The 11,493-nt window shown below is 41.1% G+C and overlaps 1 protein-coding gene across 3 annotated transcripts; it reads right to left on the bottom strand.

Annotated features, from left to right (window-relative positions):
• Positions 1 to 1,526: 1,526 nt before the first annotated feature.
• On the bottom strand, positions 1,527 to 7,608 carry tent2 (terminal nucleotidyltransferase 2). 3 transcript variants are annotated; one of them, XM_078250569.1, is made up of 15 exons: positions 7,542 to 7,608; positions 7,068 to 7,230; positions 6,793 to 6,912; positions 6,418 to 6,667; positions 6,193 to 6,307; positions 6,029 to 6,117; positions 5,888 to 5,945; positions 5,498 to 5,564; positions 5,315 to 5,391; positions 5,002 to 5,130; positions 4,819 to 4,862; positions 4,408 to 4,544; positions 3,361 to 3,452; positions 3,154 to 3,233; positions 1,527 to 3,051 (listed from the first exon to the last, which is right to left on the bottom strand). In XM_078250569.1, the coding sequence occupies exons 2-15, from the start codon at positions 7,184 to 7,186 to the stop codon at positions 2,965 to 2,967; spliced, it is 1,464 nt and encodes a 487-aa protein (XP_078106695.1). In that variant the 5' UTR covers positions 7,187 to 7,230; positions 7,542 to 7,608; the 3' UTR covers positions 1,527 to 2,964. The 3 variants fall into 3 exon arrangements, with proteins under 3 accessions (XP_078106695.1, XP_078106698.1, XP_078106696.1); XM_078250572.1 differs by having other exon boundaries at positions 6,793 to 6,888; XM_078250570.1 differs by lacking the exon at positions 7,542 to 7,608 and adding an exon at positions 7,337 to 7,500.
• Positions 7,609 to 11,493: the final 3,885 nt, after the last annotated feature.

Here is an 11,493-nt window from a genome sequence, read left to right as displayed (position 1 = left end):
ATATTAGAGAAGAGATGCCTGGCCTTCCCAGATACATCCAACATATCAGTGTCTTCTACTATTTATGACATGGCAAGGAAAACTAGAGCACCCAGCATGAAACATGATAAATGAGATGTAAAATATGGGATGGTGAATAATATCAAATATTGGAATAGAGCTGCCTGCAGTGCCACACTGACAATTCCTTGTATGAGCTGAAGAACAGATGATCATTTTGTATATGAAATGAAATGTGTGAGTGCTGCTTCATGTCACTTGGACACACTGGTCCAGTCATGCTCTCCAGACAGACTTAAGGCTTCTCTTTTCTCTCCTTAAAGCAAAATGTATTTGAATTAATAAGACCAGAATCTAGTTTCTCACAGACTCCATTCAATATATTTCACAGTAAGATCTCACAGCAGAAAAGACACACTTTACGGAAACAAAATAAGCCATCCAGTGTGTAAAGCACCTGTTTTGCAGTTCCTCCACCTCGTCTTCATCGTCCTGGCTGATGGCCTCTGAAGCCTCACTCTGAAACTCTTGCAGCTCCGTCATCTCAGAGTCCAGACTCTCACACTCCTCCATCTTGGTAACTTCCAGCTCTACCCTTTGCAGTCTCCAATGTTGTTTTTCTGTGTATTTTAGAGTCCTCTTGATGTTTTCAGCCACTGTGATTTCGGAAGAGTTGGTCTGCCTGTTTGTGTCATTCTAAGTTGGGAGCAGTCCATCTGACTCAGCCAGAGACAGAAATAAACACAGTGGGGAATTAAGGTGGAGGGGAGTGGAGCTAGAGAAGAAAGCAAAGAAAAGGTAGGTCTCACTGGGTCTTAGAGTTTGTTGTTAGTGCACTTAACCCAAGAAGTAGTTAGGTTTTGAACTTATCATGAAAATATTGTTATAGATATGGGGAAATTATCTTTATCATGGTCTGTGCCTGCTGGATGAGCCAGTGTGGCTTTAAGATCAAAATTCCCCTTGCTAAGTTAAATATAGGCTATGTGCTGAAACAGTACCCCATGGTCCCCCTGCTGCTGGTGGAAACACTAAACAGCACGCACACATGCATACACGTTTTGTAAGGTATCTACCACCGAGCACTACTGGCACTATGTAGAAGTCATAAAACTAGGTGTAATAAGGTGTCAAACCACGTAACAAAAATTAATCAGCAAATCATGTCGGAGCTCACGATGACGGTGGATAAACTGCATTAGGTTGAGGAAACAAAATTACTTTCAAAATAGCAGGTGGACTAGATGGATTGGACCAGATCTATGGAAGTATTGGTGTTATGGTCGATGTCTGTTAACATAGTTGTTGTGGATAAAATCTCTGATCTTGATATTTTTAACTGCAACGTGATCAAATTTAATATTGTGTGATGAGTTAGGAAGTGTTTATTCTTGAGACCTGTTTACATCCCATACCCCTGAATAAATGACCATAAAACATCAAATTAAGGATGCTACCAAACCTCATTTTGTCAAATACTATGCAGTCAATGCATCTGAATATGAACGACAGCTACGAAAACAGAAGCCGATGTACAGTTTAATATGATTTCGGAACTTCTATAAGTAAAGCCAAGAATTCAGCAGGTTTCACATAGAGCTCAAAAATATAAAGTGAAAACAATCTTAAAAGATTTCATTCTTTTAAATAAACATTTAAAAGTCAGTAATGTACAACATGTACAAAAAGAGTGGAGAAAAAAAGATAAAGTCAAGAAAAAGAAAACGTCAATTGTAAATTCTTCAAATAACTTATGCATTAAGTGAACAGAAAAGGAGTGAATAACATCTATCAAGTAGATACTGAACTAAATTCCCAAAGCATAGGCCTCAAGTGTTGCCAGATTGGAGTGACAAAAAAGTAGCCCAATCAGAGCCAAGAACCAACCCAATCATCATAAAAGTAGCCCAATTTTTATTTTTCACACAGGAAAGGTTTTTTTGTTAATATGTGTGCACAATTATATAAAAAATAGCCCAATTGGACGGAAATTGGCCCAATCTGGCAACACTGGGCTTGACACCAGTATAGGGGAAATAATACAACACATCATGAGCAATGATAAAGAAGTAACAATATCCAGAGTCTGGCCTATTTACAACCCTCTAATGATCCCCTCTGAGTCACTTAAATTATGCTACTAACTTAAACATCACTTAATAGCAAGCTCAGTTTTCAGAGGAGCTTAGAAACTTAAAGATGGTAATAAAGAAAATGCAGCTGTAGAAAAAATTGTCCATGGGGTTTAAAATAGCTTCACTACTGACCTAGAAAAATAGAAAAAAGGCTTTGATTACAAGTTGGTCCAGACAGGCTTAAGATACTGTATATATTGTACATACATGTGGCAGAAGAAAATTATTGGTATATTCTTCAAAACTGTACAGTTTGGCTCTAGCAATGTGGACATAACTAAAACTGAGATCAGAGGAGATAAACTTGGTTGAGACAAACATCAACACTGGTGCTTCCGTTTATGCCAGCTTCAGATTTGAGCAAGGTGCAGGCATTATTTTGTCTTTTCATACTTTGTCAGTACACTTTACTTCTTCCCAGGAATGCTGTGTGTTGGGAAACGGCAATGTAGCAGCATTAACTACCTCTAATAACACTGACCATTATTATCAAGCTTCAGTGGGGCATCTCTCTGTCACCAGTTTATGTGACAGGATTACGATGTCAGAGCCCTCTGGTGTCACTCTTATTATCAGTTTCAATCATTAGGCAAAGTCTGCTAAGCATTGGAATATGAGTGCAGTATTTTCAATATGTACTGCCAAGTACAGTATGCGACCGATACCAATGCAGCCAGAGCATTCAGAGTCCTAGTCTTTGTGTCTGTGAGCTGCAGAGCAGCATGGCTCCTCTCTTGGCACATCCAAAAGGTCTCCGGTTGTTTCTGGGGACAGGCCTGTCTTGAGGTAGAAGACTCCCATCCGCTTGTCTAATAAGACGAGCGACCCCTTATCTCCTGCATGACTCCTTGTTAATGATGGCTCGGACTGGGAGGATCGAGTTCAGGTCCTTCCTGTCCTGTAGTATCCGACATGACTGCGCAGACACAGAGAGGTAAGAAGCAGGAGGATTATGAATAACTCATTGGCTTGGAGGAAGAAAGATGAAGGGAGTACAGTTATCAGGACTGGCATGTACCTCAGCAAACGTAGCTTTAATGGCATCAAACTTGAGCTTCTCATGGACTGCCCTGGCAACGTTATTTTTTTCAAATGGCTCTGAAACACAAGGCATTGCTGTGACTCACTTGATATGTAGCATTACCAGGGACATTTCTTCCATTGATGCTCCAGTTACTGTTAAGTGGTGGTGGCAGTGGCATGTTATGTCCACTGAAATGTTTACCTTCCACACATATGTATTTGTTTCTCCACTCTTTAGAATTGTTCTTGGGCAAAGCTTTGGCCTCTCGAACAGAGATCACCTGCTTATCCCACCTGCAAGACACAGAAAAAACAAAAGCACGGGAATTATTTAGACTGAAAATAAACACAATGACCAGGATCCTTAAATACCACACCAGTGGCTTTGCAAATTTCAGCTATTCAACTATGTGCACACTAACAACATATGAACACTAACAAACAAGGGGGAGGTTTTTCAGATAGATTCTGTGCCTTCCAGGCTCAGATGGTTTTAGTTAAATTCAGTGCAGTATAAAAACAGACAACTGGAACATGAGAGGAGCTTGGGAAAGATAATCTGAACATATAACATTCTTATGTTTGTCAAAGATACATGATTGTCATGCATCTGAGACTCAAGAGTCAACATATTAACCTTCACACTATAGTCGGTCTATCATCTCAAGTCTTAAATGTTGGAGCTTCATTGAATGCATCGAATTCTAGGTACAAAGATATTTTTTAGTCATAGTTTATTAATAGAAGTTGGTTGAAACAAATGGCTGGTAGGAAATGTAAGGAGAATGTCCTCACCACTGTAAAAACCTTTTCTCGGGAAAATGTCAGCAGTAACGCAAAGCACATGCAATCAAGGGCAAACAAATGCAAAATCACTCAACATGTGTGACCTGTTAAGAGTGTTTAATACTGTGAAATGTAACAAAAAATAAATAAAAATACAGTGCGTGTTTGTGTGGCAAGTATTAGTTCAACCTTGCGACTGTGGCGTGTCACAGTAACACACACACTGCAAACACAGGGATCATGGTATGTCATATTAGCGCAGGCCAAAGGTCCCACCTGCTCCTGCCCCTCACCCAGAAACATGAAACCAGAGGATGCAGGATAGAGGAGAGAAGAGATGAGGGACTGGAGAGGGAGAAGAAGTTGTCAAGAGGAGCAGGAGATGAGGAATGGGAGCAAGAAAATGAGCAGGCAAAAAAAACAACAACACTAGACTCAGTAATGTGATGTCCTTGGGAGATACCTGAAGTCTGTGGCATAGTATTTCAGAAAGCCCAAAAGAAGCTCTCCCAGAGAGGACTGGTTTGTTGAGATGTAGGGAGGGACGCGTTTGGGTCCCTCTGGAACCACGTCAATGTCCAAGAGGGCATAAAAACACTCCTGAAAATAAGACAAAAGACTTAAAACTGAGCACATTCAGACAGATTCTTTGTGATGGATAAAGTAAAGTTAAAGTGATGCAGAAATGTTTTTTTTATTAAAGTAGAGAGAGGATAAGAATGGACAGACGTGTCTGCAAGGTAGCTAACATTTTGTATTTTCCTATCGTTTGCCTTAAGTTTACAGCTGTACCTCTTGTAATTAACCTGGACTAGAAGGTACAAAAACAGATGAGAGAAACTGATTAACTGCAACAAAAAAAAGAGACTCTTACTGGGTAGTCCCTCTGTAGAGAGGGAAGGACCGGTTCCTTAAGAGCTGTAAACAAAAACACATTCAGGATGAGATTCATAATAGTCAAAAGTACAAATGGAAATGACACAAAGGTTGTGTGTGTGTGTGTGTGTGTGTGTGTGTGTGTGTGTGTGTGTGTGTGTGTGTGTGTAATTGTACTGACTCTGGAGGTAGTGCAGCACCATCAGCACAAGTGTGTAGCTGCTTAACGTTCCTTTGCTGGCATCATTGATTTGATTGTGCCGTGCCCATTTCTTGACAACAAGGATCATAGGTCTTATCCTGAGATCAGCTGAGAGAGCCCACACAACAACACAGCAGGTCAAATCTTTTTCTATCTTCCTTTCAAGTATCAATTTTGCTGCTAACGGCTACTGAACAAAATGATCAGTCACAGCTGGAGCTGAATAAATTAGACAGGATTTTTTTAAAGTTAGTGCCATAAAAGTCAAGGTATTAATGACTGTCTCACCCACCATAGGCATAACTCCTCAGAAGGAATGTGTTTCTGATGCCCACTGTGTTGTTGATATTCAGATCAAACTCCAGATCACTAGAGAGGGTAGGAGTAGTAAAAGAGTCATATGAACACTTCTTTCTGATTTAGATGATGTTGTCACACACAAAAAAACAGGCTTAAACAACTGTTTTGCTCCTACCTGCCTTTCTCTCTGAACCTGAGGATTGGCACTTTAGCTCTGATCAGCTGAGTCCTCTCCACATATGCTTTGAATCAAAACAAACATCATGAGAATAATGGTTGTTTTAGTTTGATTTTCTGTTAACTTAAAAAACTCTTTTTCCACTGGGTAAATAGCTCCACCTGGTGGAATCGGTGGAGAAAATAAAAAATGTAAACATAATCCAACTACAAGAATCCACTATTAATCCCAGTATGTTTTTTATTTTGTTTAGTAAAACTAGTTGGTTATACGCAGCAAAGCTAAGTAAGACATAAGTAAGTAAGTGAGAACATAACACAATAAATTATTCTAAATGATTGTATTTTTTTTTTTTTTTTTTTTTAAAAGCGTTCTATTATTACTCACACAGTGACTTGAACAACCTTTGGAGGACAGTAAGGACATGAATAGGATCAGGTCTGTTCTGAAACAGAAAAACATGCAAGTGTTTAAGAGGAAGTGGGTATCTATGATCTCACACTCACACACACAGTCAGATATACTCACATTTCCCTTGAGGACCAGACACAGATCAGCATCACTGCTCCGGCAGCCCAATCCGTTCATAGAAGACCCAGTCAAGTATAGTCGTGCAACTGTGAGACACACACTAGTGAATAAGCATTACAACAGAAAGTCAGAGCAAAGCGTGAATGTGTATTTATACACACCTGCATAGATACTCTGTATGTCTTTCTGCAGCCGAGTTCGGCACGTCTCCTTCCGGGCCAAATCGGAAGTTTGCTGCTGGCACGCCTCAAACAGTTCCACCATCTGATCACTTAACTGAGGGCCCAAACACATGCACACTGGCTAAACCAGGCATACCTGCATGCACAGATAGTCAGACTTAATGTGTATCAGCTGCAAGTTGAGGCCTTTTGAATATACGTTACCTTGTCCTTAGTGTAGGTCTGCAGGCTGTTGGAGCTTTCCGGGACAGCATTCACCTGAGGGTGGATATGGGCACGTGGGCTGGGATAACAGCTATCAAAACCAAAGGATGATCTTGACAACCCTGGCACCGCTTGGTCAGGACGACGAGGGGGAGTGGCCCGAGGTATAGGGGAGCCTACTAATGGGTGGGAAGGGGATTCGAGGCGTTGGCGCTTCACAACATGGGGGCTGTATTCATCATTCTGCCTCCTGGAAGAAACACAATGATAAAGAAACGTGTGAAAAGACATGTTAAAAGGAAAATATTCATAAATGGAGACATGTTTAAAGAAAGATAGATTATTCAGTCAAGAATAAATGGTAAAATAACATACTTTCGCCCATTGGGGATAGCTGGTGTGTAAGGAGCCGGGACTCGAGGAGGGACTGGAGATAGGGCTGGATAGGGCTTCCATTCATATGTAGGCAACCTTTCTCGTCCAGAAACATAGAAGCTACCAATCAAACATTTACATATTACTGTACAGGACATAAAAGCGCACGTAAGCGCAAGCAAAGTGCAAGTAACCATTTATACGTTTACTACTATTTTAGTGATGCTGCGGATGTCTATCACACCATAACAATTTGGTTTCTTCGTCATGCTCACCTGTTGACAACAGCCAGACGTTGGTGATTATAATCGTAGCAAATAGGTACAGGGGGTGGCGGGTACAGGCCGTCACGGTAGGCAGACCGCCCCCTCTGTGCAGCGCTGCGGGGAAACATGCTGCAGTTCTTCACAGGGCTCCAGCATTAACTCCACTGATTACCTGAAAGAAAGACAACAGAGCGATAATACAACTGGGATGTTGACTATCAACAGTACTGAACTCATCACCCAACAGGAACGGCAATTCAACGGAAACCGAAACTTACCAGTGATCGGACAGATATAGTGAGCTAGCGAACGTTAGCTCAAGCACCACCTAGCTAATTTATGCTAGCTAATTCCAATATCTAACGACATTATAACCACATTAAATCGGTTTATGTATAGCTTTGTGTGAAGACTGCGTCTACATATAATATGTCACTAAATGTTAAAGATGTTTACTTAAAAACTGAACTCTGTAACACTTACCAAATTGCATGTCACATGTAAACAAAACTGTGCTAGTTTCCTATGTACATACTTCCGCATTGATGCCATGACGTAATAGAACTCGATTTAAAGGGGACGTGGCCATGTTGTTTATAGGGGAAATTCACCAAAGAGCAGTCCATAAAGACTGAACTGATTTGTGACTGTGTATGCTCTCTAAAATGTTATTTTAGATACCGTATATCCAAATGAGTTTAATTTGGATGTAGAGCATAGAGATGTGAAACAAATAAGCCCACTTACCAGTATAAATCAGCATTATCCATTGTCTGGGAAGGAGCTTCGGGATTTATATCTACATAACATCTTCACTACAGTCAGTCTTTCTCTACTGTTTTGTTGAAGGACTATGTTCAAATCCACACATTTAAACTGATTTTACATGCATGGATTCTATTTTAGGGTGTGTTTTCCCTTTAAGAGTCCACTTTGATACATAGAAGAGTGATGAGAAAACAATTATATAGGACTGACATTAAAGGCCACAATTAGCAAAAGACTGACATTAGACTATACTTTTTTTGGGTTATTGTATTATTTACTGTTACCTTTGTAACTTAGTTATGATGACCCACTGTGTCCATCATCATTCCAATTATTCATTATCTAGCAACTCATATGCTGCCTGAGCTCCTGGATCATATATGACTGTCCAGATTAATTTATAGTCTTGGGTTATTCTAGAGTTAAGCCATGATATATAAACATTTTTAAATTGACTGTTGCCCTCTTTTAAATAGTTATTCCCAATCCATTCTCAATGTTCAGAATCAGATGTGGCCCCAAAATATTTTTTTCTTTGACTTAGAACCAATTAGGCCTATATATTAAAAAATAAAACAGCTCACAGAGACCCGGATAAGAGAATATATGAAATAATAAGATGATAAGAAAGAACAAGGTGTACAATTGTAGGCTATGTGCAACACAACATAGGCTAGGTTGCATATATCATTTTAAAGCAAAATGCAGATTACATTAAATGTGTCCTATGTTTGCAGGCTGCCAAAGACAATTGATTTATTGACAGACAATAGCCTAAATAACTGATGGAGCATGAACTGGGTTATTTATTTGGTTGTTTAAATTGTGTTATGTTGAAGGGATCAGTGACCTGTTCACTGGACACAATAATACAATAATAATGTTGCTTATAGATTAAGAAAACTTAGGGAGGAAAATTAGCCTATATTAAAGCCATGGAACAACATTTGCTTTGAACATTTGGTGAGGAGGCCACTTTCCAATAAACTTCTTATAAAACAATAAACCATCAAATGGCATAATTCCCTTGAGCACCGAGTGACGTCACTGCGGAGGACGGTGTCGTGACGTATGCAATTCAATACTGACAGTGATCTGAGCCGGGCAACGGATGCATGAGCCAGATGTGGAGCGGTTTGGTGGGCGGGGTACACACATAGGGGTCTGTGGATGGGCTTTGATCAATAAAGCACATAGGCTATACAGCCACAGCGTAGAAACTGCAGGATGTTTTAATCTATGCAAACGACTCCACATAGCCAGCATTGATAAGGCGAGAAGGCATTTGTTACGCGAATCAGTAAAAAAAAAAAAAAGAAAGAAAAAGGCATACATCGATGTTGCATAAGCACAATATATACTGTAGGTTTAGTCGGAGAGACACATCAGAAATCGGCTTTATTCTATAGAAATGCACTGGTAGCCTAATACTGAGTGTGTGGAATATCTGTAGTCTGGGCGAGAGAGTGGGGGTGTAGCCTGTGAGCCTGTGATAATTAGAGAGAGAGAGAGAGAGAGAGAGAGAGAGAGAGAGAGAGACGCGGGTGGACAGTGTGATGCTGTGCGTTATCTAGTGGCTAAATGAGGGTTGTCTTCAGGCAGCAGGGCTTCTCCACCATTCCAGCGAGGATCTGTAATTTACACGACATCAGCAGGGCGCCTGTCGGACCTCCATTGGACTCTGCGCTGGATCTCCCACAGCGGCACTGCTGCTGCTCCATCACCAAACCCTCAACGCCAAAGGAGAAGGTCTGATATCCGTGCCATGTGCAGAACGACATGTATGTGTGATTTCATGCGGTGACAGCGGAGGGGAATGGACCAGTTGTCATCAAATTCCTGCAGACGCACCGACGGTGATACATCGAAGACTGTCGTGTAGAGAGAAGAGCTTCATACGCAGCAGCCAATCCGAGATATACGTTTTTATTGCCAGTGAAAAGGATCTGTGATCGCCTCCATGTCAACCTTAACAATGGGGTAAGTGTGATTATTATCCAACAAGGTGACTGAGTTTCCTTTCACTCCTTTCTGTATTCATATCAGCTGCGGCTGCTTCACAGGGTATGAACTTCCCTTCCATGGAAACCACACCACGCATAATGACCCGGGTGTATGCGTAAAAATGTATCACTGTTACATGATGTATAATAAACTTGATGGTGGATAGCTCAGGTAGGCTGTCTGACATGTGTGGTTGAGTGGTGATCTTCTGACGGCCTTGATGTGCTGCACACTAAAACAACACCTTTTGAGACATGTAATAAAGCAACTTATTCCTCTGAATATGCACTGTTTGGTAAAATTGACGCTTTAGGCCCAAACATGCTGGCACACAAATGCTAGTGCAAAAGTAGCCCCATCATCAAACTTAGGATCAAAATTGGGTTAAGTGGGTTAATCTGCAATGATTCCCAAAGTAGGAGTATACATTTTTTGGGGTGTTGTCACCAACATGAAGCAATAAGGCTTAAATTCAGTGAAAGAGTGAATACAAATGCTGTTTTTTCTAGGTCTCTCTGTTCCACTATTTACTCCTCACCTACATTGTACAGTTATGCAATTCTGAAAGAAGTTGTGTAACAAAAGCATTTCTTCTCAAATATTCTCAGAGATCTGTGGACTGATGTACACCCTGTTCCGGGTCCTGCTCTAGGGAAGGTTTGGGAACTGTATAACATCAGAAGAAGGGGAATGTCAGCAGCTACAATGCTGCACCATGCTCTAATGACAGAAAGTGGCTTCCTGTCTCTATGGCAGCACATTGACTGCTATCTTACACATCAACAACAGGCACCATTCAGTGATATATACGCCTAGTGCGCAGCACTGCTTATTTGCCTGTCCCCTAACCCTGAGCTCAGCAGTCCATTCCCCCCACCAAGCCTGTGTTCATTAATAGCTGTCTCTTGCAGTTCATTGTGATTAGTTGCACAACAGCAGGTTAACAATATGGCACAAGCTTGTTGCGATGGCAAGACATCAGCCAAAACTCCTGCATTAACTATTTGCAATACACTGGAGACTTCCCAGGGCCCACTCTGCCCTCCTACAGTGTGGGCAGCACATCATTCAGCAGCAGTCTCCCACTCAGCTTCAGCTCTCCACTGGGCTCTGTCACACTGGTGACTAAGTTACTGTTATGCAACTGACTCAATGACTCAATTGATCTACAGTGGAATAAATTGTAAACTGTGATTCAAAGCACTGCTACATACAGTGTGTGTATATTAAAGTCTGAATATGTGCAGGTGCAGATGAGATAAAAGCATACATAGGTGCAGATCTGCTGTGTGGCTGCTTGTCTAGCAGTAATGGCACAGAGAGATAGAGTCATATTTCACTTCAGGCCTTGTGGCTGAATACCAAGCTACTTAGAGCTCTAATGGTAATGGCACAGAAGAGAACATTAGTGTTGAACGAGAACTGGAGATGCCTATCAACACTTTCTCTGGTGTGCTCTCACTTCCTTGGCTAAATGCAATTAATGCACAGACGGACTCAGTTTCTCTCCCTGTCTTTGCCTGTTTGTGTGGGTGTGTGTGAGAGAGTGTGTTCACAGGCACATCTCAGGTCATCGAAGATGCTCCCAGTAAATAGAGCAACAGGGAGCTCTCTCATTAATGACCTCTCTCTACCTTAAATAAGATCTACTTGCCTTCAAGCT

This window comes from Sander vitreus, chromosome 5 (assembly GCF_031162955.1).
Source record: "Sander vitreus isolate 19-12246 chromosome 5, sanVit1, whole genome shotgun sequence".
Taxonomy (NCBI): domain Eukaryota; kingdom Metazoa; phylum Chordata; class Actinopteri; order Perciformes; family Percidae; genus Sander; species Sander vitreus.
The sequence above is the reverse complement of the archived record's forward strand: the minus strand, read 5'-3'. Positions and strand labels throughout refer to the sequence as shown.

Bases quoted from the DNA above. Each gene is read 5' to 3' on its own strand.
- tent2 (XM_078250569.1), bottom strand. From the start codon at position 7,186: ATGTTTCCCCGCAGCGCTGCACAGAGGGGGCGGTCTGCCTACCGTGAC. The intron at 5,392-5,497 runs GTAGGAGCAAAA...TACCCTCTCTAG, and splicing joins AGGTTCAGAGAGAAAGGCAG to TGATCTGGAGTTTGATCTGA. The intron at 5,131-5,314 runs GTGGGTGAGACA...GGGCTCTCTCAG, and splicing joins TCTGAGGAGTTATGCCTATG to CTGATCTCAGGATAAGACCT.